Source organism: Rhea americana, unplaced genomic scaffold (assembly GCF_003343005.1).
Source record: "Rhea americana isolate MKP2758 unplaced genomic scaffold, rheAme1 scaffold_255, whole genome shotgun sequence".
Lineage (NCBI taxonomy): Eukaryota > Metazoa > Chordata > Aves > Rheiformes > Rheidae > Rhea > Rhea americana.
In genome coordinates, this window is record NW_028186374.1 from 916,076 (window position 1) to 944,057 (window position 27,982).

The 27,982-nt window shown below is 49.8% G+C and overlaps 1 protein-coding gene across 6 annotated transcripts in view; it reads left to right on the forward strand.

The window, feature by feature from the left end:
- Nucleotides 1-52: 52 nt before the first annotated feature.
- Nucleotides 53-27,982, forward strand: part of RHBDF1 (rhomboid 5 homolog 1) — a 38,792-nt gene continuing 10,862 nt past the window's right edge. For 3 of the 6 annotated variants that reach the window (XM_085307227.1, XM_085307232.1, XM_085307233.1), the window contains exons 1-6: nucleotides 54-262; nucleotides 17,331-17,472; nucleotides 19,545-19,675; nucleotides 22,088-22,192; nucleotides 25,164-25,377; nucleotides 27,064-27,270. In XM_085307227.1, coding sequence (XP_085163353.1) covers nucleotides 255-262; nucleotides 17,331-17,472; nucleotides 19,545-19,675; nucleotides 22,088-22,192; nucleotides 25,164-25,377; nucleotides 27,064-27,270 — 807 coding nt within the window. In that variant the 5' untranslated portion in view covers nucleotides 54-254. Of the gene's footprint in view, nucleotides 263-17,330; nucleotides 17,473-19,544; nucleotides 19,676-22,087; nucleotides 22,193-25,163; nucleotides 25,378-27,063; nucleotides 27,271-27,982 lie in introns of all 6 variants that reach the window. The other 3 variants (XM_085307229.1, XM_085307228.1, XM_085307231.1) reach the window with 3 other exon arrangements.

Genomic DNA, 27,982 nt, shown 5'->3' on the forward strand with positions numbered 1-27,982 from the left:
AGGGCCGCGGCTCCCCGCGGGCCTGGCCCGCCCCGGGGCCCGGGTGCTCCCGGGCCGGCGGCGCCTCGGCGGCCCTGGCGCTCCTCGCGGTAGCGAAGCGCGTGCCCGGGGCTCGCTCGAGCGGACCCGAGGCTGCGCCGGAGCCTCCTCCCCGTCTCTTGCCGTGTGCTCCCACCCGCTCCTTCCCTTGTGCTGGCGCTGCGTCCGGAGCTGATCGGGGATCCGACCTGCTGGAAAACGAATCCCTTTCTTGCATGCAGAGGTTAGTTTTCCCCTGGCTCTAGCCCCCGAGCTGACTTGTGACACCCTACGCTGCGGGCAGAGAGGGGGCACGGACGAGTTTTGCTGGAAGGAGGGATCGCGGCAGGCTGCCCCCTCAGCGCTSAGCCCGCTCGGGCTTCCCCCAGAGTGACCTTCCCACCGTGTCGGCCACGTGCTCGTCCCTGGCTCTGCTGCGCTGAACTGCATGTATTTCTTTTGACCTGTGCTTCTTTTACCCCCTCCCGTAACTCCGGATGGGCGAGTTGCTCCCCAGCTGGGTTTTGGACGGTGCTGGAGCGTTGCTCACGCAAGTCTTGGTCCTGGCCGCCGGTTCCCGTGCAGGTTGGCTGGTGGCAGGCTGTGCAGCGCTCATTGATCGGAGATGTCTCCAGGCCTGGCCTCGGAGCAAGCAGGAAGTTGTTTCCTTTCTTCCTGTTTTTGTCCCCATGGCTGTTGGTTTCCTCCGGGAAGAAAGCTATGMCTTCTGCAGTAAAGGAAAAAATAGCCCTACGTAATGGGTAGGGCGAAGGGAGCGAAGCTGCCGGCAGAGAACTGAAGGTGTTTCTGAATGAGGGAAGGAACACGGCKTATTAACTGCAAAAACAAGCAACACCCCTTGTGCCAGGAACACYAGAAGAGAAGGGCCCGTCTGGGGGTAGCCACGGTGCAGACCCGTGGCAGGAGAACTGGGTCTCYGCTCCGGTGTGTGGAAGCGTGTTGCTCTCCAGCACTTCTGTCTGGATGTGCAGGGGTTGCGAGAGGAGGTGCTAACACTCCTTAGTTAGATGGGCTGATACAGGTAGAGCAGATGAGCTTTCAGGGACTTCCTCCCTCCATGTTTTGTTTGTTAATAGGACGTTAAGAGAGGCCTTGTGTGCCTACAAACTTATCTGCTTTCACCCTCTCTCCCGCCCCCCAAATCTGTGGGTCTAATAACAGCCGTCATCTCTCCCTCCTCCCTGCATCCCCTCTTGTATCCTTAAATTGTCCCGATGCTKCTGGGCAGCTCAGGTCTGTGCGCCCAAGTCAGCTACAGGAGGTGCGCGGGGCGCCCATTGCCCTTCCCGAGCTGGGACCCTTCCAGCCTCCCGAGAGGTGTTTCGGATTCGGAAGAGGGGATGCAGCTTTGGGATTCCCTCCGTGCGCTTCGGCTCCGGGAGACCGCGACCGCGGCGGGCGGCCGTGTGGCAGCGGCGTGCCTGCTTCTGTGGGCTCCCAGGAGAGGAGGTTCACGCTGCGCGGTGGAAAAGCAACTCCCACAGAACTAGTTCTGCTCTGGGATTTCCCATGACAAGTCTCCTTCTTTTTTTTTTTTAAGCAATAGTCTTGCGAGAGATCTGCCTACAAACTGGCTTTTCAGGTTTGGGGGAAAGCTATGGGCTGGCCGAGGTCTCAGGAATGTCTTGCTCTGTGCTAGGTAGGCCGCAGCGCGGGCGCTGCGCAGCGCGGGCGCTGAGCGCGGAGCGCTGCGTGCCTGCAGAGCGGGTGCCCTCTCTCTGGCAAGCACGTCCTACATCATGGCAGGGCGCCTGAGAGTGCCGGGCCCTGACGCGTCGCCTTGGTCAGAAACTACCYGCCTTGGAGAAGGCTGGTGGAGAAGGCTTGGATTTGGCAGGTGGCTCGTTTTGCTTTTGTGTCGGGGACCGAAATGACGCTGCGGTTAAGCGAGATTGCAAGGCAAGAATAGAAATTCCTCTTGGGGTCATCAGTCCTGTTCCTCTGGAATTCAGCCTCCGAGAGTAGCCAGCAAGTCCCAGCGCGTTCCCCCCAAAAGAGGCAGGGTCTGCTGAGCGTAGCATGATAGGACAGTTTATTCTGGGCACAGAGCCTACATGCTCAGATATAATTAGTCAAGATTTGATTCCRTTCAGTGTGTCGAGTCTCTCTGCAACGTGAACACAGCCTAGTTAGYGCTGAAGTGTGAGACGAGCAACAAGACCAGGAGTCCCAGCTTGTTTTCCTTTTTCGTTGAGTGTGCCCCGCAAAGCGGTTGGCGGAGAACCCCTGCGCGCTGCCAGGGATGCTGCCCGCTGAGCGGGGCTTGCTGTGGGCTGAAGATTTCTCTGTCTGTATCTCCAGAGCTTATATCCGGCAGGACAGTCTTTAATAAGATTCTCCCCTTGTGGTTGCTGCCTTTCTTAGTCATCTCTGGAGGCTGTGGCATCCTGTGGAGACCGCGCGCCCTTCTTGGAGGATCCAGCGTTAATTGTGACCCCGCACGACACTGCTATTAATTGCTGTTCCTGCAGCCACCTGTGCCTGACACTGCTGCATGACCCGTTTCAGTAGAAGTACTTAAAACTCAAGGATGGATTTCTTCCTGCACTTTCTCCCTGTGTGCAGACCTTTCTTTTTCAGCTGGAAAGATGCTAGGCCTAAATCTAACTTTATCATCATCTAGCTGGAATGAGGCAGACAGAAAATATGTGGATCTGGCACAGTGATTGTAGGCTTGCCTCCTTGCTGCTGGGTATGTACCTGTTGTAGTTTTAAGTAACCACAGSTGGAAGGTGTGCACTGCCTGAAAGCTCACTTGTCTTTGTCTTGCATCCTCTCTGCTGAGATTATATCAGCATCTCTATAGCTACAGAACTTGCATGGTGGGACCTGCAGTGTGAGTTTATTGGAACGCAGCATGTCCTGGTCCCAAGTAAAATGTCCCAGTGCTCATATGAAGTAGAAGGAAGGTAGCATTCTGCATCCTGCCAGGAGGAGAAGCCCTGGTGTCCAGTGTCATGCAGGTAGTCTTCACCCTGGTCAGTTGTTTGGCCTCATTCAGAACTAGCCCGTGAATTGGCTGAACCGAACAGGCATCAGGACCTGTTGTTTACTCTATTAGTTTTCAGCAAGCCACCCCCGAGATCAGCTCCCACCATGCAAATAATAAAAAAACACTTTGGAAGGGACAATCCCAGCCCTGCAGCTAGCTGTTCTCAGAGACTAGGGAGGCAACAGGCAAGATTTAACACTGGGAGGAAACAAGTTTATTAGATGACATTTCCCAATGGTCATGCTAGCAGCCCTGTTTGTGTGTCCTTGGAGAACCCCGAACTGATTCACCGGGTGAGCGTACGGCGCGAGCTCTGGCTGCCCAGGCCCGCTTGCCCCGAGGCACAGCGCCCTGCCTCTGCGTTCAGAGCCTCGTGCCAGCGCGGTGCTGGGAGGACAAGGCTTGCCCAAAAGGCTCTGCTTTTTGCCGGGGGGCTCGTCTGTGCCGTTGCGAAGGACTGGGGTCAGTCCCGATGGGGTGAGCTGTAGCCTGTGGTGTTGACAGAGCGGTGGAACTGCGTTGAGATCGCCTCTTGTTGCATCCTTGTTAGCTGAACTGTTTAAGGCTGAGTGCTTGCTCCTTTAATTAATTAATTAATTAATTTATTTAATGATCCTTCTCAATTAGCTGTTGTCCAGGACTGGTTAAATCCCACCTAAGAGCAGCACTGAACACAACACATCTCYGAAACTTGTTATTTTGGTCCATGCTGCTGTAAGAGTGAGGAAGTGTGGTTGTTTTTGTTGTTGCTGTTGTTGTTTTTCTGAGTGTTGCGATGATGCCACAAAGAGCAAATTAGTGGCTGAATTTTTGAACAAATTGTCCAAATGGTCAAATCCATCTGTACGACAAATGGTGGCCGTTTGCTGCTTGTTGAGGGCAGAGAGTTTGTTCTTCATGCTAATTTTAAGTGTCCTGTGAGCTATACAGTGCAAGTCTTATGGACTGTGGTCCCTTGTGCAGGGACCACAAACATCAGATTGACATAAACCTTGTGGTTTCTCAAGCTCAAGCTTGGTCTCACTCTTCAACTGTGGAGATACACCATTTCTTTCAAACATTGTTTAAACTATTTTGTGCATACCATGGAAGTGCTGGACATATTGCAGTATAGACCTGAACAACAGATAYGTTTTCAAGGAAATTGTGGAGCCTTCAGCAAGAAATAGACCTTGCTTTCATAGTCAGGACATCTCTAAAGCACAGTGGCTGTTAAAGAAGATGGAATTTCTTCCCAGTGAACTAAGAGGTGACATAAGAACTTTTATCTAAGCATCATTGCAAAAGACTTCCGTAGCATGGTGCAGCCTTCCCAGGGAGAGGAGAGACATCAGGACATGCCTGGTCTTGCCTTTTCTGGAAAGTCTACCTTGGCTGCCTCCTCCCCTTCCTGTTTTCTGCTTTGCTGAGAGACAGCCCCTTGCTCTGCTGGTCAGCAGTATTCCCTGCTTTAAGATTTTTTTTTTTAAGGAATAATCTGTACAGGATTATCTCGAAGCTGCAGAGGATGCTGCTTTTACTGTTCCGCACGTCTGACACTTAGCTTTGGCTTAGTGAAATGTATGGCAGCTTGGATTTTGAAATCCTGAGGGCTTGGATGGCTGGGGTCTGGTGAACACAGTCTCTGTGCTTCAGGTGGTATTGCCCCATAGCAATCAGCAGATGGGAGGTGTATTTCYCTGTTGCTTGAATTCAAAGCCTAGTGCTTTAAAGTGAACCTCGGAAGACTCCAGACTATCAATCATTTTGGCAAAGGCATGAGTGCACCTTCCCTTTCTCTGACTACTATGGGCCTGTAACTTCTGGGAGGGCAGTGAGAAAGCACCTGCCGTTTGCTTAGTGGGTAGATGATGCACTGAATGATACATCTCTACTTCTAGAGATTTTTTTTGCTCTAAATTGATAATTATGCTTATTTCTGTTTGCATTATCAATGAGTTGTTGCACTGGGCCCACATGGATGTTCATGTGTGTGTGTGCACACACCTGCGGAGCAAAGACATGCTCTTCCTGCAGCTGCTTTCCAGTCTGACAGTAGGAGAAGGTGGTGTGGTCAGCTGCTGAGCACCAGCAGGAATAGAAATTGGAGCATCGGAGCGGCAGCCTAGTTCCCGTGTCAAAGGCAGGTTCAGGTCTGGCCCTGGCTGCATCAGTGAACAGGTAAGAAGAGCAACTCTGCTTGAACCAGTCCTGCTCTGAGTCATTGGCTATTAAACCGTTCTTTTGAAGTACCTCCAGCCTCTTTGCGCTGTGCATGGACGCAGTTCTGCAGACCTGTTCTCTCATTTGTGTCTAGGTGAGCATAACCCTGAGCGTGCTGAGGAAGGCAGGTGTGTGAGGGTGAGTGAGGATGCTCTGAATTTCAAGGGAACATGCAGAGAAACTTATCAGGAAGGGCTCAAATGCCACCGCTTCCGTCCTTCCTGACTATAGAGTCTGTCTTATGGTGGCTTCAGCGTTTGTTATGGTTATTTCCTCTAAGATATCTTTTTTTTAGACTGCTATTCAGTGTGGTTTTATGTAACTTTCCATAGGAAATGTTGTCATTTTGTGGCAGTTTTGATCTCATTTGTCAGTGAGACATTTTTAGTTAGCGCAATAAGCAGTGATTCTTAGCTGCTTTTAATATTGAAAGTCTTTACTATAGACATTTGGTGGCTTCTGGTCTAACCTAATTTTGGATTTGAAGTATAGTGAAGTTTTCAGGGGAGGTTTCTAGGTTTGGCAGTTGCTTTTCATCATTGTTGGTGTCATGTTTTCTAAATTACATGTACGTTATAAGCACTAAGTGGTATTAATCTACTAAGAGAATTGCTTGTAGGGTGGATACGTGGCCAGCAGCTATTCCAAAAACTCCCAGAGCCAGAATTCACAGCTGTCTTGAGAGTCATACCAGTGCCTTATTCTTAGCTTTTCTTGTGTCCTGAATCTTTACAGTGCTCAAGCTAAATGTGAGAGCTGTTTTGAAGTTCCGCATTTGAAACCTTTTTTTTTTTCTGTGAAAAATGCTACCTCTGTTAAAACACAGGTCTAGGATTAAGTTGTTGTATTTTGTTTTCTAAGGTGTGATCATGGCTGCTCTGATGCAGGTGCTTCTTACTACATTTAGGCAATGGCTGTATCCACAGTACTTGATAGATCAACCAGCATTTTGCAGAATACCCATTTTACTGGTAATGAAAAGAAGCCAGTACAGTGTCTTTCTGAGCCCTGGCAAGTTGTTTCAGTAAGTTAAATATGTACTAAAATCTAGTATCTGTGATTACTCTTTCCTTTGTTAATGAGGAAGCTGGCAAGAGTGTAGACAGAAGGAGAGTTAYGTGACTGTTGATTGCTTTGAGGCTGCCAGGACCCTGGAGAAAAGCACGCTGTTGGCTCAGCCCATGCTCAGGAGACTGTTGTGATTACCTGTGAAATAGATATAAGAAAAAGGCTTGTATGGAYGATCCTTCCCCTGGATGCACTTCCACTGCTGGCAGTCAGTTGTTTATAATTGGGGCTGTTAATGTTTGAGTTGTTAATGTAGTTATACCTGTTATCTGCTCTGGCTACGTTCACTTTGGTACCCGACCAGCAGTAGTATCTTAGCTTCCTGCACGGACATGCTGAGATGCAGCAACCGCCTGGTAGCTGGTAATGGATTTAGCTGGAAACCAACYCTCTTTGGGAATCAAGCAGTGCTGACTTTACCAGCTTCCCTTAGGAATGGAAGTGGTGCTSAGTGCTGACTTCTCACCCTGCGTGCTTGGCATGCTGCCTCTGGAGCAATTAGCAGGTAGCAGCAGCTGTCCGTACCCGGCTGTATCCTCTAAGTCGTGTAGCATAGGACTGATCTCCCTGCTGCAGTGGGGAGAATGCTGTGAACGGGGCTTTAGGATATGGCGGGTGGAAATGTGGCTCTTGCATGTGATGCGCGGCTGGTGCTCCCTGGGCAAAGCTGCAGGCCGTGTGTTTGTTCACTGAGAAACATGAAGATACCAAAACAATCCAGAAAGTTTCCCACTGCTCCCCTTCTTTATTGGTTATATTTTATGCTCAGACTGTTCCCCTTGCTGCTTTCTAGGTAGGTTGTAGATGGCTCTTTATCAGCCTTACTCTAGAAGATGGAGTTGGATGCTGATTGCTCATTATCTGGGCCCTGTCTGGACTCTGGGTGGCAGGTATGCTGGCTAGTGCTGTGAGCATACTTCTGTGGGTCGCACATGCTTAGGAGRTAGAAAAGGGAGCCACTCTGCCCAGTCTCCTGTACTTGGCTCCTTTCCCTCTAGTTGCTTTGTGGATGCTGAAGGCCTGAGCAGGCCTGGTAGGTGGAAATTCACCCCTTGTCTTTGGAACCATCTAGAGAACCTGCCTGCAGATGAGACTTGGACACCAACTCTGGAGAAGTCTGGGAATTCTGTTTGCCATCCATATGACATCAGCAAAAATTCACCGTGCCTCTGGTGGTGAAGTRGTGTTTTGCTTCTGCTCCATTCAATACCTGTGTTGAGAGCAGTTTTTGGAAGATTATTTAAGCCTCGAGAGATGAGAATCCACCGCGTCCTGTGTGATAATTGTTAGCTTCCCTCTGTCCTGCAAAATGCATGTCTTTGGCTGCAGTTTCATGATTGATTTAAACTGCACTGCCTTGAGAAGCAGTTCTGTCTTCTGGCTCCAGCTGCTGTTGTTGTTCCTGCTTCAGCCCCTTTCCGTGTGCCGGCACAAGTGTTTTTGGAGCTGTGTGGATTGGGGAAGGAACTTGGGCTGGAACAAACCGTTTTCTTTGCTCAGTTAATGTGGATCAGTTCCCAGTGCAGATCACAGCTGTGGGGGTGCTTGTGCCGGCACAGAGGGCTGGGGGCACTGCTTCTTGTGTTGGCTCACATCTTTTTCAAGTGGCCATGACATCTCTATTGCTTGAATTTTAACAGCTTCTGTGTGTTGGCTCCTGCTCTGCCTTTGTCTGCTGGAACAAAAGGACCTGGAAGATCAGGACCTATTGCCTGTGTGAGTGTTTGCAGATTGCAATTGCAGTCATCTTTTAATGTGTTCTTGGAGAAGTTCAACTATAGATACAAGAACTGACAGGACTCGGAAGAGTGTTTTGAGCTCTCTGTTTTTTCCTGTCTCTGACAGGATGGTGCCAGACCTGGGCACCTCTCAGGTCCCACGTCAAGCTACTTTGAAAGCTCATAGCACTAGCATTCCAGTAGGAGCTCATTTTTAGTTGGTTTCCATCATGACACTGCATCCTTTTCTGGAAATCACGGAAATCAGTGACTCAAAGGAATCTCAGATATAGTTGCTTGACCTGCAGTTGGCTCACAGAGATTCAGACCTCACTGTCAGATATTTTTATTACAGGTATTTAAAGCCCTCTGGCTCTTTATATAGCTGAACCTCCTCCAAGATCAATGGGTCCCTGCTGAGGTGTAGCACTCTCTCAATGTGCATCTTGCGTGACATTCAGAGTCTTGTTTTTTCTGATGTAACTTCACATTTCTGGTCTAGAGAAATTTCTGCCTGGCCTCTTCCTTCTAAGGCAGGATGTTCCTACTGGTGTTCCTAAACTAATTAAGTCATTCAAGGTATGATCCCTCAATACTGCCTTGGTTGCTTGAGTACCCACAAAAGTTAGAGACTTTCTCCATACCTTGCATTCTCCCCACCTTGGCCCAGTTCCTGCTGCAGTGACTCTGTGGTAATGTTCGTGTGCTGCTTTTCCATGATCTGCTTGAATACTGATTTTGCAGCCTCCTGCTCAAGCCTGTAGCTTCTGTTCTAGCTCTTTCCAGAGCACTAGTTGAAAAGAATTTTTTTTTTTCCTCCTCCTCCCTCTCCCCCCCCCCACCATTGCATCCAAATAGTTCCCTGAGCATGGGAGTTGGACAGGGCAGCTTGTCTTCTCTTCTGGCAACTACTCCTTTCCTGCCTCTCGAGGTTTAACATCAACATGAATCTTCCCTTGCTCCTTTTTTTTTTTTTTTTTTTTTTACGACTACAGCTGCTACCAGGTCTCTGGTTATTTCTTAGGTTGTTTTGTTAGCTGGTCCCAACAATACGTCAGGAGAACTTGGAATAGTTTTCCAACCCTTTAACAGGCCTTTTTCAGCCCTACCACAGTGCTGATGTCTAGGGATATCATACTCTCCCACAAGAGAGATCATGTGCCTTTTAATGCACTTTCTACACGGGAAATGCAACCCTTTAGGCTGTTTTCTGTCGAAACCTGTGCAGAAGCTTCCAGCCCCTCAAATCCATTTATTCTGTTTCAAAGTCAAAGTTTGGGTATGGRCAAGCCTTTGCCATGTGCAACGCTGGCCGCTGGGAAGTGCATGTCTTCAGTTGGTTGGTCCTCAGCCCTCTGGTCTGGCCCGTGTCCCGGAGCAGGCTGCAGTGGCTCAGCGTGCCGCATGCATTGGCAGGGAGAGTTGCGGTTTCCCGAGTGCTGATCTGCTAGGCCTGGGATGACGGTGAGCTGTTCGTTTTGGCAGAACACAGAGGCTCAGGCTGCACTCGGATGTTTCAGCTGAGCTGAGCTATCGCTGCACAGGCCCATCCTACCCTTCCTCTCCTGGGCTGCGCAGAGCTTATCTGAAATTGTCTGAGCCTCCTCAGGGTGCCAGATCAACAGGAAGCAATGTAATTTTGGGTAGGGTTAGTTTTGCGCTGGTAAAACCCCTTGAAGTGGCTTGGTGGGGAAGGCAAGGCTGCTCTTTGGGCAGCAGCTAACTGTCAGATTGGTTTGCTTGTAACGAGAAGGCAGGGGAGCGAGCGCTGTAGAGGACTGCTGCTTGGCCAGTAACCGTGTCCTTGTTTTGTTGCCAACATGGGATGTGGGGTCGGATGTGGTGATGGTCTCTGCCAAGGTCTGGATGCTGCTGTGCCCCGGAGAGCTTTMCCCAAGAACGTGGGGTCACAGGCCTGCTCCACCTTCCCTGTCCCTGCCTGCCTCAGCCCCTCCATCTGGCTTGTTTTAAGGGTCTGGCTTATGTCTGATATTTGAGATATTATTTGTAACTCGCTGGGTCTGATCCCTGCTAGATGGGTTGTTGTTTCTTTTCTTTTTTTCTTTTTTTTTATTTTTTGGCAGTCATCAGGCTGAAACCCCATTGCTCCTTTTCTTGGACTTCCCGCCTTTCCCTGCTAGCTGTGCCAGCAGAAATCCTCCTGGAGACAGTTGCCGTGGCCAGCAACATGCTGTCTCCTCTGGCTCAGTCTGGAGAAGACATTTAGGATCCTGATTTCTTKGCTGTCTCTCTACTTGGAAGCCTACCAGCGTACCTCAACCAGAATACCCGCAGGGGCAAACCCCTTCAGGTGCACATGACTTGSAGCAAGACCTGCCAGTCTTGCCGGGAGCTGTGCATACCAGCCGCTGCAAATACAGCTGTTGCAGTGACGAGGAGTTTGAAAAATGCAGGAAAACAGTTGGAAGCTTGTCAGCCACTGAACATGGGACGTGGTGATTGCATTGCAGCAGAAGAGCCCTGGTGGCTATTACCTCCTGGGGGTGTCCTGAAGAACATGCACGCGCTGTGCTGGAGAGTGTTTGGGGGGAAAGCGCGCAGGGTGTGTTCATGCGGTAAGGTTGAATCAAGTCTTTTCCGCTTAAAACATTTTGTGGGGTTTATTTTAAATGAAAATGCTAACAAAAAAAAAGGAAAAATTTGGAAGAAGAAATCAGCAGGTTTCTATGGGACYAGCTTGAGTTGTCCAGTTACATGGAGAGATGGTCTTTGAAGTAGTTTTGCAGATCTCTCAGTGTGCTTGAGATGCCCCTCGGTTTTAGGGGCATACTCAAACACTCTGCGTGAGGCTTTTTGTTCTCTATTTGAGTCCGTGGATTTCACTAAGAAGCTTTACTTGATCATGTGCCAGGTTGGGAATTTAACTCTCTCTCCCTCTTTGCTGGTTTGGGCCGCAGCACAGAGGATTTTGATTTCATTCTGGTACTGTGGCAACCTTGCTTTGACGTGGAGTTTCTGAAGGCAACTTCCCCAGAGCATCTGTGCCTTGCAGATCTGTTTAATTGAAATAGCCTTTGTTCATGTCGCTGGTTGTACATGCAGCTGATCAGTTAGAAGGTGCTAGATTTACAAATGCTGGGTGTTCAACCTGTGTGGGGGAGGATAGGGCTGGTACTTTGCAGTGCCTCAGCTTTGCGGTGCTGAGGGAACAGCCTGGCAGATGGGCAGTGCAGATGGTAGCACCAGTGATGAGACCATGGCATTGCTGGGAGGAGCATTTCAGGGAGGAATKGAGCCTTCCACCTCTTCCGAGGCTCTTCACAGAGCCTTCTGGGTTCTCTCCTTACCCCCCATCTCTGGTTGGTCTTACACATTTGTAGTGATAGTGGAGACCTCTCTCTTACGCTGCTTGTTGGAGTCAGTATCCTGCAAGCTCTGAAGGACTGAGTTTCTACCCCCAATGACTGTTGAGAAGATCTTGAAAACATGAACATTTTCAACTACCCAGGCTGAATGTGTTTATCATTACTGTAAAAACCTGCAGCCACTGTTGGGATCATAGAGCATTTCCTCGGCTTTGGGAGAGCTGCAAACCACAAGCATGGGCAAGAGGTCTGGAACAGCTCTGTCCAAGGAACAAGCAGCTGGACGGTGATCATGCTTTGTTTGTGGGAAGGAGAGAGCAGTAGAAGCAAGAGTGAGAGAAAGGGGTTAGGGAAAGCTGTTTTCTCTTCTAGCCTAAGAGCTGTGGGGCATCAAGGGAACATGGTAAGTGGCAGGTTTAAAAGCAAACCACAGGAGATATCAGCCGTGGAGCACTCTGCCACAGGCAGTTATGGATACTAAAAGTTGTCATGAATTCAAGAGGGGTTTGGATAAATTTTGAAGGGGAAAAGGGAAAAAAAACCATTAAATGCAAAGGCATCATCTCTGGTAGGAGAACCCCTGGAGTTACTCATAGCACATTCCTTGACTGTATGCTGGGAGATATGACAGTTGAGTGATCCTGTGTGTTATACCCTTTGCCAGGCATCCTCTGTTGGAAATGAGATACTGGATTTAGATGAACCTTTAACCTGAGCTCACACGGCTGTTCTGTGTATATTCCTATCCTGGTGCTGTCAGAGTGAGTTACTGAAAACGCTGGCTAGGACAGTGCTGAGAAATTGTGTGAGGATCCGAGTGAAATACGTATCGATGCAGTCAACTTTGAAACAAAGCAAGTTGGCCGGAGTGTGGAGCATGGGCTCTGCATCCTGGAACGCTTATCTCCTAAAAATAACCAAGGAGTTAGAGTGAAACTCAGAATGTGCTTTTAGCACAGTGCTGAGACAGAATTTGATGACTATAGCGCTTGAATGAAGATCAGGTGTAAGAAAGGACATTTTGCCTGCAAGGGCAGCGTTCAGCCACCCAGCAGTACTACTGGAAGTAGTCCTGGATCTACGTGCGGTCTTGCCTTTAACCTCCTGTGGACCTGCTTGTTGCATCTATACGCAGGTCTCGTCCCTGCCCTGTGACCCCACGCGTTGGAGGCCTTGGCTGACACGTGCTGTGGCTGCCTGTTTGCAGCATCTCATACAGTGTGTTTGAACAGTTTATACTTGACCACTCTGCCTATACTGCACTTTCATTGAGAAATGGCTATTTTGGTATGCAAAAAGGGCCAAACTGTTAAAAGAATTTGCTCCTGAGTTCGAGTTCTCTGCATGCAATCAGAGGTCAAACTTGCCTGGTTTTCAAATGCTGCATGCACACACACACAGTTGCTACCTACATGTTTTGATCCACATTTTCTTATTTTTCCAAGAGCAAGGGAGACTTAATTTATATGGTAAATGTTCATTTCATTTGGGATTTAACATCTTTCCAGGGTAAAATACTGCTCCTGCACTCCAAGCAGGAATACTGGCTCTCTCTGTCCTCAGTGTCCCTCATGCCTGCTCTGAATCATTCCCGGGTGAAGGATCTGCTGTACAGCTGCAAGTCCTCTGATGTGAGCTGATTCATTTGGAAAGCAACTGAAACGTTCGTTTTCTCGGTACCAAGATCACTGCCTGGATTTACGGTAGTTTTCTTGAGGAAATGCAGAGCCCTTGTGCAGGAGCTCTTAAATGCACCTTCAGCTAGTTCAACTTAGCTTGTGCTAAGTTAGGCCGTTTTCAGTCGGTTTAAGAGCATTAGGGAGGATTTGTGTGAACGGTGCAGCCAGGCAGGCTCGGCTGRTTGTATGGTGGGTCCACACGCAGGTCTCCTTGCTTGTTTGGAGCCGTTGCCTYGTGCAGCTGATTGCAGCTGGCCCAGGGGACCATTACATGCCTGTGCTTTGAGTCTACGTAGCTGTGCGCAGAGCTCTTGCTTGGTTGCTTTTGGGACCACTTTGTCTCCCTGACTTTTCCTTGAGTTTTGAAGCTTCCTGCAGATGTGAGTATGAGCATGTTCTGCTGCCTCCAGCTTTGCACAGGAGGAACTGCCATAGGCTTGCGTAGACCCAGGCTCTCTCCTTGTCCATGCTGGACCCCATGTGTGTGCACGCTCTGCTGTCTTCCCTGCAGATGATGTGGGTGTGCACTGGCTGTAGATCCCAGTGCTCTTGCCTGTGTGGATGASTTGGGTACAGGGCGCAGTTAACTTCTGTGTCCCATCCCTGGCACTTGCTGATATCCTTGTCTGTGGTGTTTTGGGACAAATTGGAAGGGGAGGTGAAAATAGATTTTGTCAGAAAATCATTATGTATTACTCAAACCAGTGCGTCTGTTACCTGGCAGTTGCCTGGCTGTGCCCTGGTTGTGCCCTGTCTGGGGTGGGGTGGCACTCATGTTGCCTGTCATGCTAGTCCCTGTGGCTGGGGCCAGTGCCCTGGTGAAGACCGCTCTGGTATTCGTGGACCACAGCTTGGCCCTTTCTTTCTGCTGTGCTCCAAGTGATGGGCATCACCAGTGGGTTGCACACCTCTGGCCCYGTGCTGGGAGGCTGAGGTGTGTGACAGAGGAGGATGTAGTCACCTGAGCACTAGGTGTCCCTCAGCTTGGAGGCCTTTTCCTCCAAAGGACAACCRAGCCCAGTGCAAGAGAGGCGTTGTGGCTGGTGTCACTCGGGCCATCTGAGCTGTGTCCCCATGCCGATACCTGTAAATAGCCAGGCAGCCTGTGAGCTGCTGGGCGTGCTCCATGGAAATCCAGATGGATACTATCTATGACTCACTCCCCTGTTTCTCCCTAGCGTTTGTGTAGTAACCTTCCCAGAGTCTTGGTCCTTCCTTGTGCAGCTGGAGGGTCACAGAGTGCAAGTGTGTGTCTGAGAGTCCAGGAGGGTCCGGGAGCATCGCACAGCCTCCCCACGCGAAAATGTCTGTGCCCACGGGCCTCCGTGGAGGTTGGCATCATCATGGCAGCTCTTGTGCAATGTGAGAGTGATCCTAACGCTGCCTTCCCCGCTTGATGTTACAGCTCAGTAAAGCTGCAGACGGCTTTTTATTAGATCTTAACACGTGTTTGTGCRCGCAGTAGCAAAAGCACCTGCTCTCCAAGGCAGCTCCATGGGYGGACAGGAGGAACATTGCGTGATGTCTGTTCCTTGAAGGACACTGGGAAATGAAGAGCTGCTAATTCAGAGGTGCTGAATTTGTCGTGATGATCATTTGTGATGATGAGTTTGCTTGTTTTGGATACAAGACTGAAAGCTGTCCTGTAGTGGACTTGCCGTTTAGACTGTGCAGCATCTTGAAGCAGAGGCGATTCAAGCATCTCTGGTCGACGTTTTGGTCGTGTGAAGGGTCAGTTCTCTCATGTGCCTTCCCTGCCCTCCTCGTCACTGTGAATTCGTGCACAGCGTGGAGCATCTTTGGGGAACTGGTGTGGCTGCAGACAGCATACATATCCGAAACTGCAGATGTGCAACCATTCCTTCTCCTGGTCTCCTGACCAAAGAGGAGCTGCTACTGTGTCTCTCCATCCTAAGGCTTCTCCTTAGACTGTGACTTTATTTATTTATTTATTTATTTATTTATTTATTTATTTATTTTGGGATACTTTGCACTGAGATGAGTGATACAGAGGAGATTCAGCAGAGCTGTAGGTCTCGCTTGTCGCCTGCCGTTGAGGTTGAGGAATTTGCTTTCTTTGTTGCTGTCTTATGTGACAGGTTGCACTGTGCCTGGGTGAGCGGGTTGTGTCAGCGCCCCTTTGCAAGTGAAGTAGAACGGTGGGTGGGAGCCCACCTAACACCTCCTTTACTCGTGTCTTGTAGGAAGTCAGAGCAGGTGCTCTTAGTCACCCCTGAAGGTACAAGCACCCAGAAGTAAGGAATCATGCCCCTTTTTCTGTGCAGTAAAAGAGAGGTGTCTGTGTACGCGCGAGCGCGSTGCATGTACGAAGGGCATGCCTGTACAGGCTGGATTATGAACTCCCAGACTTTGGGGGGCCTGCGGTATTTGCTGAAACTCAACCTTCATCCACCTACAGCCAAGTCCTCCCTTTCTGTCGTTCCAGCTCAGCTGAGCGCAACGTTTTTGGCAGCCAGCCCAGCATATCCGATTGACCTAGCAGCTGGTCTTCACCTCCTCTTAGATGAGATTCACTTTTCTTTATCCAATCCAGGTCATCCTGTACCCCTAATCCCTTTTGTTGACCTACTTCCCCCCTGTATCTCTTTGGTAGGGGTAASCCTTGCTGTTTGTATGACTCCCTTTCTAGGAAGAGCTTCAGCAAGCCATGAGAATATGATAAAAATTCAATGAAAGGCAGTGCATGCYTCAGAGAATTACAGACTAATGTAGGACCTCCACAGATTGTGTGGTCCAGCCCTCTGCTCAGAGCAGGGCTAATTCAAGCTGCTCAGAACCTTATTTAATCAAATTCTCAATGTCTCTTAGGAATGGAGGTCTCACCACCTCTCTGGTCCTATCGCAGGTCTCAACTACCCCCAAGGATAAATTCCTTCCTTGCATCTTGGCCTCCAATTCAAACCTTTGACTGTACTGTGCATTCAAAATAAATTGACTGTGTGAACATTGTAAGTGCACTGAGTTTTTTGTAGTTCAAACAGAGAGCTTTTCTTCTGCTCCTTTTCAAATCATTTAGGCTTGCAAAGTTAACCGGATGYTTGCTCCATCTGTCCACCATGGAGAGTGGAAGAGGCTRAGGCTCTGTGTTGATTTTTGTCTCYTAAGAGTTTTATGGCCTAAGGAAAACACAAGGAGGGACCTGGAGGAGAATTGGATCTGTCATCCCTTTCAGCACACGTTTACTCCTGCTAGCTTGTTGTTGCATATGTGCTAGAAAAGGAGGAAATTTGGATTTGTAGAATAACTTAAGTTAGAAGGGACCAGTGGAGGCCTCTGATCTGAGCTCCCTGCTCAAAGCAGGGCCAGCTTAAGACAGGTAACTCAGAGGCTTGTCCCATCAGGCTTTGACTATTTCCAAGGSATAGAGATTCTACAGCTTATCTGGACCCTTGTTCCAGTTTGTAGAATTAGTTTTTTCACTCTCCCTGGAAAACTTCTGTAAGAAAACTCTCATTATTCCTGTTTCTCTTAGCGTGGACAATAAATGAGGTGCTCTCCCAGCATGAGTTGCATAGTCCCTGTCGCAGCGCATGCAGCCTAAAGGGCAAGAGAAAATTGCAAGGCTGTAGAGTGGGCAAGACGGCAATGAGTCACTCTGGTTGCTTTGGTATTTCTGTGACATTGTGTTTTTTATTTAAATACCATGTCGTTATTATGAATGTGTGAAAACCGCTCTTAGTTCAGGACTGATGCCAGTTTTCTAATGTTGATGCTGTGCTTATACTGTTCTGTGCACTATGTCATGTCTCTGGAAAATSATTACATTTAAAGGAGATTAAAAACAGTGATGAGAAATGGCCACCTGCTAATTGCTAAGCAGTACTGTTGGGTAGGAAAGTGTAGTGCACGGCTTTGGGTGGGCGACGTGGCCCATGTGAATCACAGTCAGTTTTCAGAGGGAGGTCAGTGGCTTTTATTGCTGGAGTTGCTTAGCTGGTTGGATTAGATCCAGATCTAATTAAGAATTAATCCATGACTGCTTCTTATGGAATCTGGATTTTACAGTAGTCTCAGAAAATATTAAYGGAAGTGACTCTAAAACCTGTGACTGCAGTTGCTGGCTCAAGGTCCTCTGGACCTCAGAAACGTGCTGTGCTTGGTGTGTCTGCTCCTGGCTGATCAGTGTCGACACCAACCGCAGTTGCTGGGGAGGTGCTCAGCAAGTGGTCCAGCGTGGTGCTTGAGTCCTCACAGCCTGGAGACGGACAGACTGCCGAGCCCCCCATATGCCACGTGTTGCAGATGAGCCTGGCTCACTCCCAAACACGATTCTCCACTCTCCTAGGCCTGAGGACAGACACGGGACGATGTCGGAGGTGCGGCATGACAGCACGAGCAGTTTACAGCGGAAGAAGCCGCCATGGTTGAAACTGGACATCCCGGTGCCAGTGCCTGTGTCGGCACCAGAAGAGCCCCCACCGGCGCAGGTATGGAGACCTGGGGGCAGGTGGGAAGGTCTACCCGCTGGGGGGGGGCGCATGTAGATCCTGCTGTGCTGTGGTTTTGGGCTGCCCTGGCCRTGAGAAAGGCAACTTGTGATGGCTGGTCATGAGGCTGTGCGTGAAAGGGCAGAACCATTGGGTARATTTGTGATAGAAATAAGCCCCACCTTGCAGGCAATTTGGGAGAAGGGTCTGAATCGGAGGGCAAGGGTGGATTGCAGATGTCTTCAGATCCCTGGATGTGACTTCTGGGAACTTAGTGAGACCTGTGGGGACTGTAAAAAGTGCCCTGGCTAAGGGGATATGGGACCGAGATATGCAAACAAGCATTACCCAAAGCAACTGGGGTACTGAAGAGCTCCTAGAGAGGTGTTCAAGTGCTGGGGAAAGCAAGTTCTGTATGAGCAGGAGATGAATCTGACTTCAGAATAGCCAGGATAATTTGAGGGCCTCATCAGYAACAGTGGAGAAAGAACTGGTGACCCAAAGCTGTTACCAGCCTGAGGAGTATAAGAAAATCAAACAGGAAGAGAAATAAATAATGCTGAGGAGTGGTGGAATAGAGAAAGATTGATAGGTTAGTAGGAACTGTACAAAGTATGAGAGTAAAACATTCATGTTTGTGCTGGGAATGGGAAGAATCACAGGAATTACTGCTACAAGCTGGCAGAAACTCTTATGTGTGGGTGAGACCTGGGTAGGATGACTGCTGGCTACTGCTGTGACCTCGCTGCAGGAATGGTGACTGCCTGCAGCAAGGACAGAGCCCAGAGAGGTACATGTTTATTCACCTGTGTAGGTAAAASAGCAGTGTAGCCATCAAAGCAGTGGAGGGTTGTACACATTCCTTGGAGCGGAGCTGAGTGCAAGCTTGTCTTAACAGGGAGCTTGGGTGGGAGCTTTTTGTGCTGTGCCTTGGAAGGAAAAAATTGAGGTTCAACCTGCAGGACTTATAAGTTGCATGCAGGGTTTGAACAGTGCASGTTGAAACCATCCAAATCACTTAGGTGAGGCTTTGATGGATGTTCGCCTACTTGAAATCTCTAAATGCAGCTGGGCATCTTCTGGAGAGATGCTCTTCATGTACTGTGGAAGCTGTCGTAGGGACTGTTCTCTGGAAGTCTGATGTGCATAGCAGGCTGGCAGGCTGAGAGTGCACAATGGGCTCCTTTGGCTTGTGATCCGAGTGTCTACACAGTGTTTTCTCATAAAACAACAGAAAAAGCTAAGATCAGAGTAAATTAGTAATTCTCTGGCAAGAGGGACTGGAGTGGCAAGCAGCCTCAAGGCACAGAAACTGGGTCTGACCAGAAAAACAGCTGATCAGAGTTTCACTGGCAAACAAAGCAGAGGGGCAGTCTGCTCAGCCTGCATTTTATGGATGGAAGATGGCATCTGTGCCAAACTGATGAAAAATTCGTTCAGAGCAGCCTTGGAGGAAGCAGTTGTATGAGATGAAAACTGCCTGGTGAGTTGTATTTGGTAGGTGGCATTCAGCCAGGAGATGCTGAGATCTGAGTGTATCTAGGGAATGAGGTTGTAAACAAAGCTGATGCAGCTTTCCCAGCTCGCTTGGCCTGTGCTGGGCAGCAGCTGATRTGAGAACTTTGAGTGAATCTGTGCTGACCTTCAGGTGCAGATCTGGTGTCACCTAGGAAGCAAATCTGTCTTGTCCCTACTTACTTGCACTTAGCTTCACCTTGCAGAGCAGCCTTGGAGCATGTGCTCTGAACCACSTGTAGCTGGAACAAAGCAGGAGGACCCATTGCAGGAGCTCATGTAACGCAGCCCTCTGAAACTGGACATCAGCCTGTGAGCCAGGCTAGAGCCACTCTGAGCTGCAACCCGCTGTCACATGCAGGTGTCCTTGGCATGGTCTGCTCTGTTCTTCAGATCTGCTCCTGTTGATTCGTGACTGGCTAATGTGGATATAGTCCTTGTTAGCCTGACCTTGCTACATGCACCCATCAAACTGCAGACTTTACGTTTCGTACCTTGACTGGCCTTGTAAAGCATCACTTGGAGAACACTAACTCCCCTCCTACTTTGCTTTGCAGCCAACAAGACGTCAGGGCTTTCTGCGAAGTGTAAGCATGCCTGCTGAAAACACCCGCGTGCCCTCCCTGCCTAATGAAGTGAGGAGACCGGTGCTACAACGACAGACCTCAATCACCCAGACCATCAGGAGGTGAGATGCTGGGCGCATGGAACCTGCTTTAGTGGATTCTGCCATCCATTGCCGTCCTTTATGCATGGTCTTCTGCTTGTCCTACTGCCTGCCACTTGTGTGGCACTCTGTCACAGCAGAATTGAGTCATTTCCCTCACTTTCTGTAGTGAGGTTGAGGTGGAGGGGGTGGTGGTGCAGGTTGGTCTGCAATACATGTGCCCAGTGCTGCTGTAGAGCACCTCTTCGGTAAGCAAGGAGCCAAGTCCTGGGAGAAAAATTGCAGAGGTCGGGATGATGAATGGTCTTTGCCCAGTCAGAGACAAGTCCTTGACTGCCCTGTGCCCCCGGAAGCTGCCTTTGCAGCCGGGATGGCTGTATTAGGCCCTGATGTGTAGCTCAGACTGTACAGTGTGGTGTGCTGGGCTTGCTTTGGTGCAGTATCTGAGAGCACGTGATTGCTGGAGAAGGCAGAAGCCTGCCACATGGCGCTGAGCAGCCCTGGGGCTCGCAGCAGCTTGGCTGCTTGTGCTGGCTCATTCGGCAGGTCCGTGAGACAGCTGAGGGAGCGAGGGGCGATGGGGAGAGGCTCTTCCTGTCGTGTCCCACATGCCTGTGTGAAGGGTTGTCACCCCTCCCCATGAGGGGTCTCTGAGACAGAGCCATGCGGCTGGATGCTCCTTCTCTCCACGTTGCAAAGGCTTATCCTGGTTTGTGCAGAGGGAGCGGCTCCCACAGCTGCTCTCCTGAGATGCCTGACTGGTATTTCTGGCAGCATGCCAGGCCTGCCACGAACCTGGGAGAGTCCCTGGGCCTCCACAGGTCTGGGGCACTTCCTTCCAGCCAGCCTTCACCCACTCACTCTGTGGAGCRGCTTTCCAGCTAGAGGGAGAGGCTGAAGTCCCACATGCTGTTTTCCTTTGCCTCAGATGACARATCTCTCAAGGAGAGAGACATGGCAGAGGAAGCTACAGCGAGCAAGGAAGGAGCCCTGAGTGCTGGTGGTGAAGTTCCTGTAGGCTGAAGAAGGTTGCTAATGTCCWGCTTAGTGTCAGGGCCCTGGGCAGGTGCACGGGACAAATATTTTTGGAACAGATGTTCAGCACTGACACAGGTTGCCCAGAGAGGTTGTGGAGTCTCCTTCTCTGGAGATATTCAAAACCCGCCTGGATGTGATCCTGTCTAACATGCTCTAGGTGACCGTGCTTGAGCAGGGAGGTTGAACTAGCTGATCTCCAGAGGTCCCTTCCAACCTTACTGATTCTATGATTCTGTGAAGTGCTTGGAGTCTTCTGTTCCAGTGGCGTTGATGCTGTTTTGTGGTGTGACATATCCCAGGTAGGCTGTGGGCACTGCAGGAGTGGCCAAGGCTCTCTTCTCCTGGAAGTGCTGTCCTCATAGGCACTGAGGACTCGAAGCTTGCAGGTGCTTTCTGCAGAGTCCTGTGGGTGTAAGTGGGAGGGCAGGTGTGTGTGGCAGGCAGTGGTGGCCAGGGCCACCCAAGGGGCAGAACTGCAGGTAATGCACATGAGAMACTGAAACTAGCAATAAGAGCATGAAATAACTGTGTCAGAAACAAGAATGGTCTAAAATCCTGTGCTCCATACAGAGCCAGGGATGTGATAGAGAGTCACAGACCATGCATCGATAGTAGTGTCTTTAGGATTTGTTTTGTGTGTCCAGGGGGACTAACTTCYGTGTTTTCTGCTTAACTCAGCCCCTGGCCCCTCTGATGCACAGAATATGAAACTATTCTGGCAGCAGGACTCCCCACCAGCCCTTTGGCTGGGGCTTGGAGGATGCTGATCAGGTGTGAGCCCAAGGTCAAGCCTGTGTGGTCCAGAACATGACATTGGAGTGATTTGGGCACCTGAGTGTAGGCTTCTAACACCATTTCCAGATTCCTAGGGTGTCTGAGTTGTCCACGTGGGGTAGTAGATGTGTAACAGATAGACTTGTGCCTCAGATGAGATCCTACCAGGGGACATGACCAGTGGCATCAGTCACCTTTGTGAGAGCAGAACATGTCTCAGCCTGCAGCTACCTTTGTGKTTTCACACTTCAGCACCCAAAGTCAGCCAGTGGTATCTGTGGCTGGATTTCTGGGCAGAAAAGGTCAGGACTCAGAGGTCTAGGGGTAGAGGAAGAACACGGCATCCCTGGTGTCCTCCAGAGCTGTGAGAGACATAAGTCAGAGATGTAGATCACTAAAGGGACTCAACAGCCTACTGGGTTTGAAGATGGTGATGCATGTGGTTTGAGCTTGGTTGTTTCCCTTAGGTTGCGCTGCTGGCCRGAGCCTGCTGCCGCATGCGGTATGGCACAGCTGCTGCAGATGGGACTAAAGGAGGAGAGGGGGAGGCGCTGGATGCAGGTCACTGCCCCTCTCCAGAGCCCAGCAGGCTCCTTCCCTTCAGCTCTCTTTTCTTTGCAGCAGACAGGTACGGTTTCAAAGGAGTCAAACCATGCCCATTCATGGGCACCAGGTGGGCAGGAGGTCCCTGAGAAAGCGGCAGTCCCTGCCCCGATCATTTTTCAGGTACTGGTAGCATTGAGTGTGAAACTCACCCCTGCATGTGTGTGCGAGGGCTGCTGTGAACTGCACAGATTGTGGCTGTTACCGGGACCAGATTGCCTTCTGAGGGGCTGGCCAGGAGGCCCACAACGGGGCTGAGAGTGAGAAAGTTTGTGTGTGCATCTAACAACAAAATGATGGTCACTCCTACTAAGTATGTAGGCAGCTGTCAATAAATAGCATGGAAGTGACTAACGAGCTGTCCACTTGCCAGCCTCACTGCCTCCTGCCTTTCCTAACAAGCTGTCAACCTGCTGGTGTTTGCTGTAGCTGGAGCATCTTCCCAGGGCAGCCACTGTGCAGCCTGCCTTTGCTAGCATCCACGCCACAYGTACCATCTATGTATGTCAGCCCCCAAAGCCTTCTTGGGGAAGAAGAGGAGCAAGAGGAAGCCACACTGGATAAATGCTAGTTGTTGTGGTCCAGATGGAGCTCAGAAGCTGGTGAATCTGACTCTTCCTCTTGACTTCATAGGATCATAGCACATGCTAATCCAAATGACTGTCTTCTTTTTGAGGTGGAGGTCGTCTTAGCATCAAGGAGATCAACCATTCCTGGAGTCCAGGACACACCCAGCACAGCGGTCCATCCACGAAGCCCCACCCCTCCCCCTTCCCCAACTGAAGTGCAGTGAACTTATGAATGAGATGGACGATGGGACTGTGGGTCTGGCAGGAACTAGACCTAATGCCCTGGAGTCCCTTTCCATCCCTGCCTTCCTCACTGCTACCCTTGGCCAAATTCCACACTGGCACCACATCTGCCTCTCWCAGTTGCTTGAATTTGGGCTCAGGCTCTCGTGCTTGGTTGTCTCAAGCCAATAGAAGAGCTTGAGTGAGAGCCAGCCCCTGATGTTGGTTTATTGCTGGTTACAGTGCTTCAGGGAGTCTCTGTAGGAGGTGATGAGCTTCCTCAGCCAGTAGGGTTGTTCAGTACCTTCCTGGGGCACTCTGGATACTCTGAACTCCATAGGCAGTTCTCCTGGACCATCTCAGCTATGGTCAAAAAGTAGGACAGATTGTTACCCTCGGCCTGAACCAGCCATGRTCTTTGGCAGTTCAGGAATGGCACTCACTGTGCAAAGCACCTGCAGTAGTGGCTATGCTTCCAGATAGCGGGAAAACAGTTTTAGAGGGCTCTTGGGTGCCACTGTTTGCACAGTGGCCGGTCATCAGCAGGCTCATACAGACACAAACAACTTTGTCCTCCTCCCTTTGAGGAGTGACCCCACATTCCAGCTTGCTGTCCAAGCTTGGTGTTGAAATACTGGTTGCAGAAGTTTGACAAGCCTTCTGAGTTGGGTTATAAGGGTTTTTTGTGTTGTGTGTTATGCCTGCCTTGGGAGGGAAAGACTAAGTCTTTGCTTCTGTCTTGATATCTGCATGAACAGAACTATTCCTCTGTGCTCTGGACTTGGTTTGAAGGTGTTGGGCTGGGTGCTTACCCTAGGCTTTTCCAGTTCAGAGATGAATGTTGCTCTGACACAGTGTTGGTCTGTGGGAGCAGAGCAATGCTCTGAGATGTGTTTAGCTCTTTCTCTGGAGCTCTGATCCGTACTGTCATGCTGGAGGCATTAGGAGAAATTTGGGTCAGTGAGATCAGGTAAGATCTAGCAATGACCCACTTGACGTTGGTGCATGTTGAGTTTGTTGTGGGTCACTGGGAGAATGGTGTMAGGCTGAGGGTAGTGCGTGGTCATTTGCAGCTGGAGTTGCGGGATAGAAGGGCTGTGGGTTTTGAATTTACATGCTTTTACATAATGRCAGGACATCTTGACCTTTTCATTGGTGCCATTTTTGTTCTTCCTTAGAGCAAAATAAGCAGAACACAGAACTAGTTCTCCATCTCAAATGGATGGCAGAATCCATGTGCATTGTCTTGGTTCACTTGCATGACCTAACTCTAGGTTTAACCAACCACCTACTCCAGTGTATGTTTTAATGCTCCCTTTATGATCTGTGAGATTTTGCTGCCTCCTCAGCAGCTGGGAATCCTGCTCCTGAGCAGGGGGCTTGAGGCCAGGATTTTGGATTTGGCTTGAAAGGACTTTCAGGTTTTGGTACTTGGGCCAGACAATTGTGGGCTGACACAGCTTGTTATCTTCTAAAGCAGGATTAGCCACAGTGGGGAAGGCTTGGCAAGCCCGAGATGATCTTTGTAGGTTTACAGTACCAGCTGTCCTTCAGTATTTGATGCAGGTTGTTAGTCTGATTTACACCTATCCCTCCCTGCCTTCCTTGGGGTTTTGCTTCTGATCCAGTGTTCTTCTGTGACAGAAGCCGCTTGGCCATGCAAGCTGGTGGGTTCACAACAAACCTTCCCCGTGGCTGAAGCCTTGGGCTCCTACAGCAGCTCAGAGGTGTGTGCCCATGATATCAAAGCTCAGGACCGTAGCAAACCTCTGCCATTATAGTTGCCTGTGAGCAGGATGGAAATCCTGCAGCATGGCATGGAGAAATTAGGGATATATTAGGGTAGGGGAAGGCTGGGGAAACCACAGTGAATTCTGGTGGCTCCTGGGAGAAGCTACAGAGATGTGAAACAGCACAGTCCTACCATGGTGGGCTTAGAGCTGGCCAGAAGCTGGTAAGTGTTTTCCATGGATGATTTTTAAAGGAAAAGTCCTTTCAGCATTTTTTTAATTTATGTTCCATCTCTCTTTTTTTTCCTTCTAGAAAGCCTCAGAACTAACTGTCCTTTACACACAATCTCTTCTGCCTTTTGTTTGTTTGTTTGTGCATGTGTTAAATGACAGAATGTCATTGGTGGATGAACATTTCAGGCTGAGAACAGGCTGTGAGATGTTCAGGGAAAAGAATTTTGCCTGCCTTTGGACTGGGTGGGTGGGAAATGACCACTAGCGCTTTTATCTTTTAACCTGTCCAGTCCAAACAAACTTAAAGCTCCTGTGCGCTTGTGTGTTGCAATCTTTCAGAGGTACAGCAGACTGGTTTGGGGTGAGCAAAGACAGTGACGCTACTCAGAAATGGCAGAGAAAGAGCCTCCGCCACTGCAGCCTGCGGTATGGGAAGCTGAAACCTCAGGTCATCCGGGAAATGGACTTGCCAAGCCAGGACAATATTTCTCTAACCAGCACAGAGACGCCCCCTCCACTCTATGTTGGGCCCTGCCAGCTAGGTATGCAAAAGGTGAGTGACATCTAGGACAGAGTCAAGGCCATGAGCTTCCTGCCTTCCTGGAAGCTGTCCCCCACCTGTGGGCTTAGTTCTGCCTGGATGCTTCTTGTCTGTGTGCTCAGACACTTACTAAGCCTTGGGTACATTTTGGCCTACTCCCTTCTTCAGTATCTTCTCTCTGGTCTGGTTTGCTGAGATGCTGTTGGTGATAGGCTCAGAGCTGTCTGTCACATCCTTACAGTGGTGCCAAGGAAGGTGATTAGACCTATGGGTTAGGCTGCCCTTTTACAAGGACAAAAACCTATCACTYGCAGAATGGACCATTCCGTTGACCCCAGTGTACCGTAGGGAGCCTGTTGTCAGGACTCTTGCCTATTGAATCCTTGCCCCAAGCTGAATGTGGGCAGTAGTACAAGTATTGACCTCCTAGAAATCTGGCTATGTTGTAAGACTTCACAAGGGGCTGGTGGCATCAGCTGCATTACAGTTCTGCTCACAAGTCCTTAGAAATGTTTTGGGTACCTGCAATGTGTATCCAGCACCCCTCTGCTCGCTGCCTTCAACACTGACCGCAGGGGACAGGACCCCATCAAACATATTCAGTTATTAGCACTTAAAAGCTAACCCACAGTATACTAGCTCTTCCCTTTGCTCCGTTCTGTGGTCTTTATAGATGTGGTATTAGGACATCAGTGAGGACCATTGCAAACCTGGCAAATGGAAAATGAATTTCCATCAAAGCAAGTTAGACTGTGACTTGAAACTTGGCTGCATCGTTGAAGCAAAGGAGAATATTAAGTATCTTTTCAAGAGTGTCACCTTGTTGTGTTCTTTCTTATCAGTTGAAGTGTCTTGCACTTAGTCTTTGGTCACAGAAGACTCAGGTGTACTGTGGGGCTCTACATGAGCTGCATTAAATCAGAACGTGATGTCAGTAGGTGTAACCCCATAAAGCGTCCTGTTGAGTGTGCAACTGTGGGTTAAAAAAAAAAGATCATAAAACATTAGGAAAAAGTATGGAAGTCATACGGAAACCGCAGCTGTGATGATTCAAGGATGGAAGCAAGGTTTGGCATTGAGGGCAATATTTTCATTAGATTGGTTAGTATATTTGGAAGAAGTGGGAGCTTCAATGGGTATGGCCCCAAAGAGGTGCTTGCAGCTCTTGGAAACTTGTCTGCTTTTTCCAGCTGTTAAAATGTAATTAATAGAAACAGATATAAATCTACAGTTAATCTTCACCTGGCTGCTGTTTAAGTCCTGGGCTGTTCGGACTCAGATAGGAAACTAGCTAGAGAAAGAGCATGGCTGCATTCAGGATTTGTCAAACTCCTGTTCATGTAGCACACTGGCACAGAAGATGAATGAAAGCAAGAGTGTAGGAAGGACTGAAGAAGGTTTGGAGTCTCTTATGAACACAAGGAACATTCTGGGTTAAAATAGTCAATACCAACAAAAAAGGCGRGGGGGAGAGGAGAGATTTTGGGACTTAGGTTTGTGACTTGGAGCCAAAGTTGAGCTTGGGGCATGTTATTCGTCGTCTCCTTACTGGAGAATTTCTGTCGCTTCAAGCCTGGTTCCTGGTCCATCTCAGGAGTCCAGCTACTGTTGTGGTCTCAAGATGTTTGCTTGGAGGGAGGAGGGCTTGGTGGGCAAAGGTTGAGGGTGCATGGACTGATGGAATTCTTCTCTGGGCAGATCATAGACCCCTTGGCCCGTGGCCGAGCTTTCCGCATGGCCGATGACAACGACGGCTGCAGCATGCCACACACACCAATCACACCAGGTGCCGCATCGCTCTGCTCCTTCACCAGTTCGCGCTCGGGGTTCAGTCGCCTCCCGCGACGGCGGAAACGGGAGTCTGTTGCCAAAATGAGTTTCCGAGCAGCTGCAGCTTTGGTAAAGGTACTGCCTGTGGGAGGGCAGGGACCAGCCTGGCAGCAGGACGTGGCCATGCTCTGGGAGAGGGGTGAGAGGGAAGGAGCTGCCTGTGTGGGGGGAGGCTAATCACAGGGAGAGCAGTCATGGAGGGCAAGAAACCAGGCTGTCCTGCAGTCCTATCTCTGCCACTTGCCTAGGAGGGAGGATTTAGGAGAAGGAGGGGAGTTGGCTGGGCTTCAGTGTATGYCTTACTTGCCCTTTATCAGCCTGGGGGGGCTTATTTCCCGTGGCTAGCAGCCTCAGAGGGTCCCAGCRGGTCCAGTTCACTCTGCCTGGACCTCTGCGTATCTGCACCTGGTCAACAGTCATGGCAGAGCAGAAGTACCTGAGCCTCTTGCTGTGCAGTGCTCTTTCACCTTCCGCAGGTTCAGTTCTCTGTTCTTGTGCTCTGCTGGAGCATGGGGCTGTGCCAGAGCCCCGAGGGGTCCCAGCACCCCTTTTACTGTGTCTGGTGCCGTATGTCACTGCTGTKTGGTCAGAGACGTGATTGTAGAACGTGTGATAGAGGAGTATTTTGCAGGCCTTGCCTGTCAGCCCCTGTATGAGAGAGAGGTGCTGCAGATCAAGAAGTAGGATAGGATTTGTGAGCCTTGGAAGAAAGGTGTCACATRCCAGGAGGACCGCTGTGCTCCGCAGGCAAACGAGCCGGTTCAGCGCCGGGGCTAGCCAAGCGCTG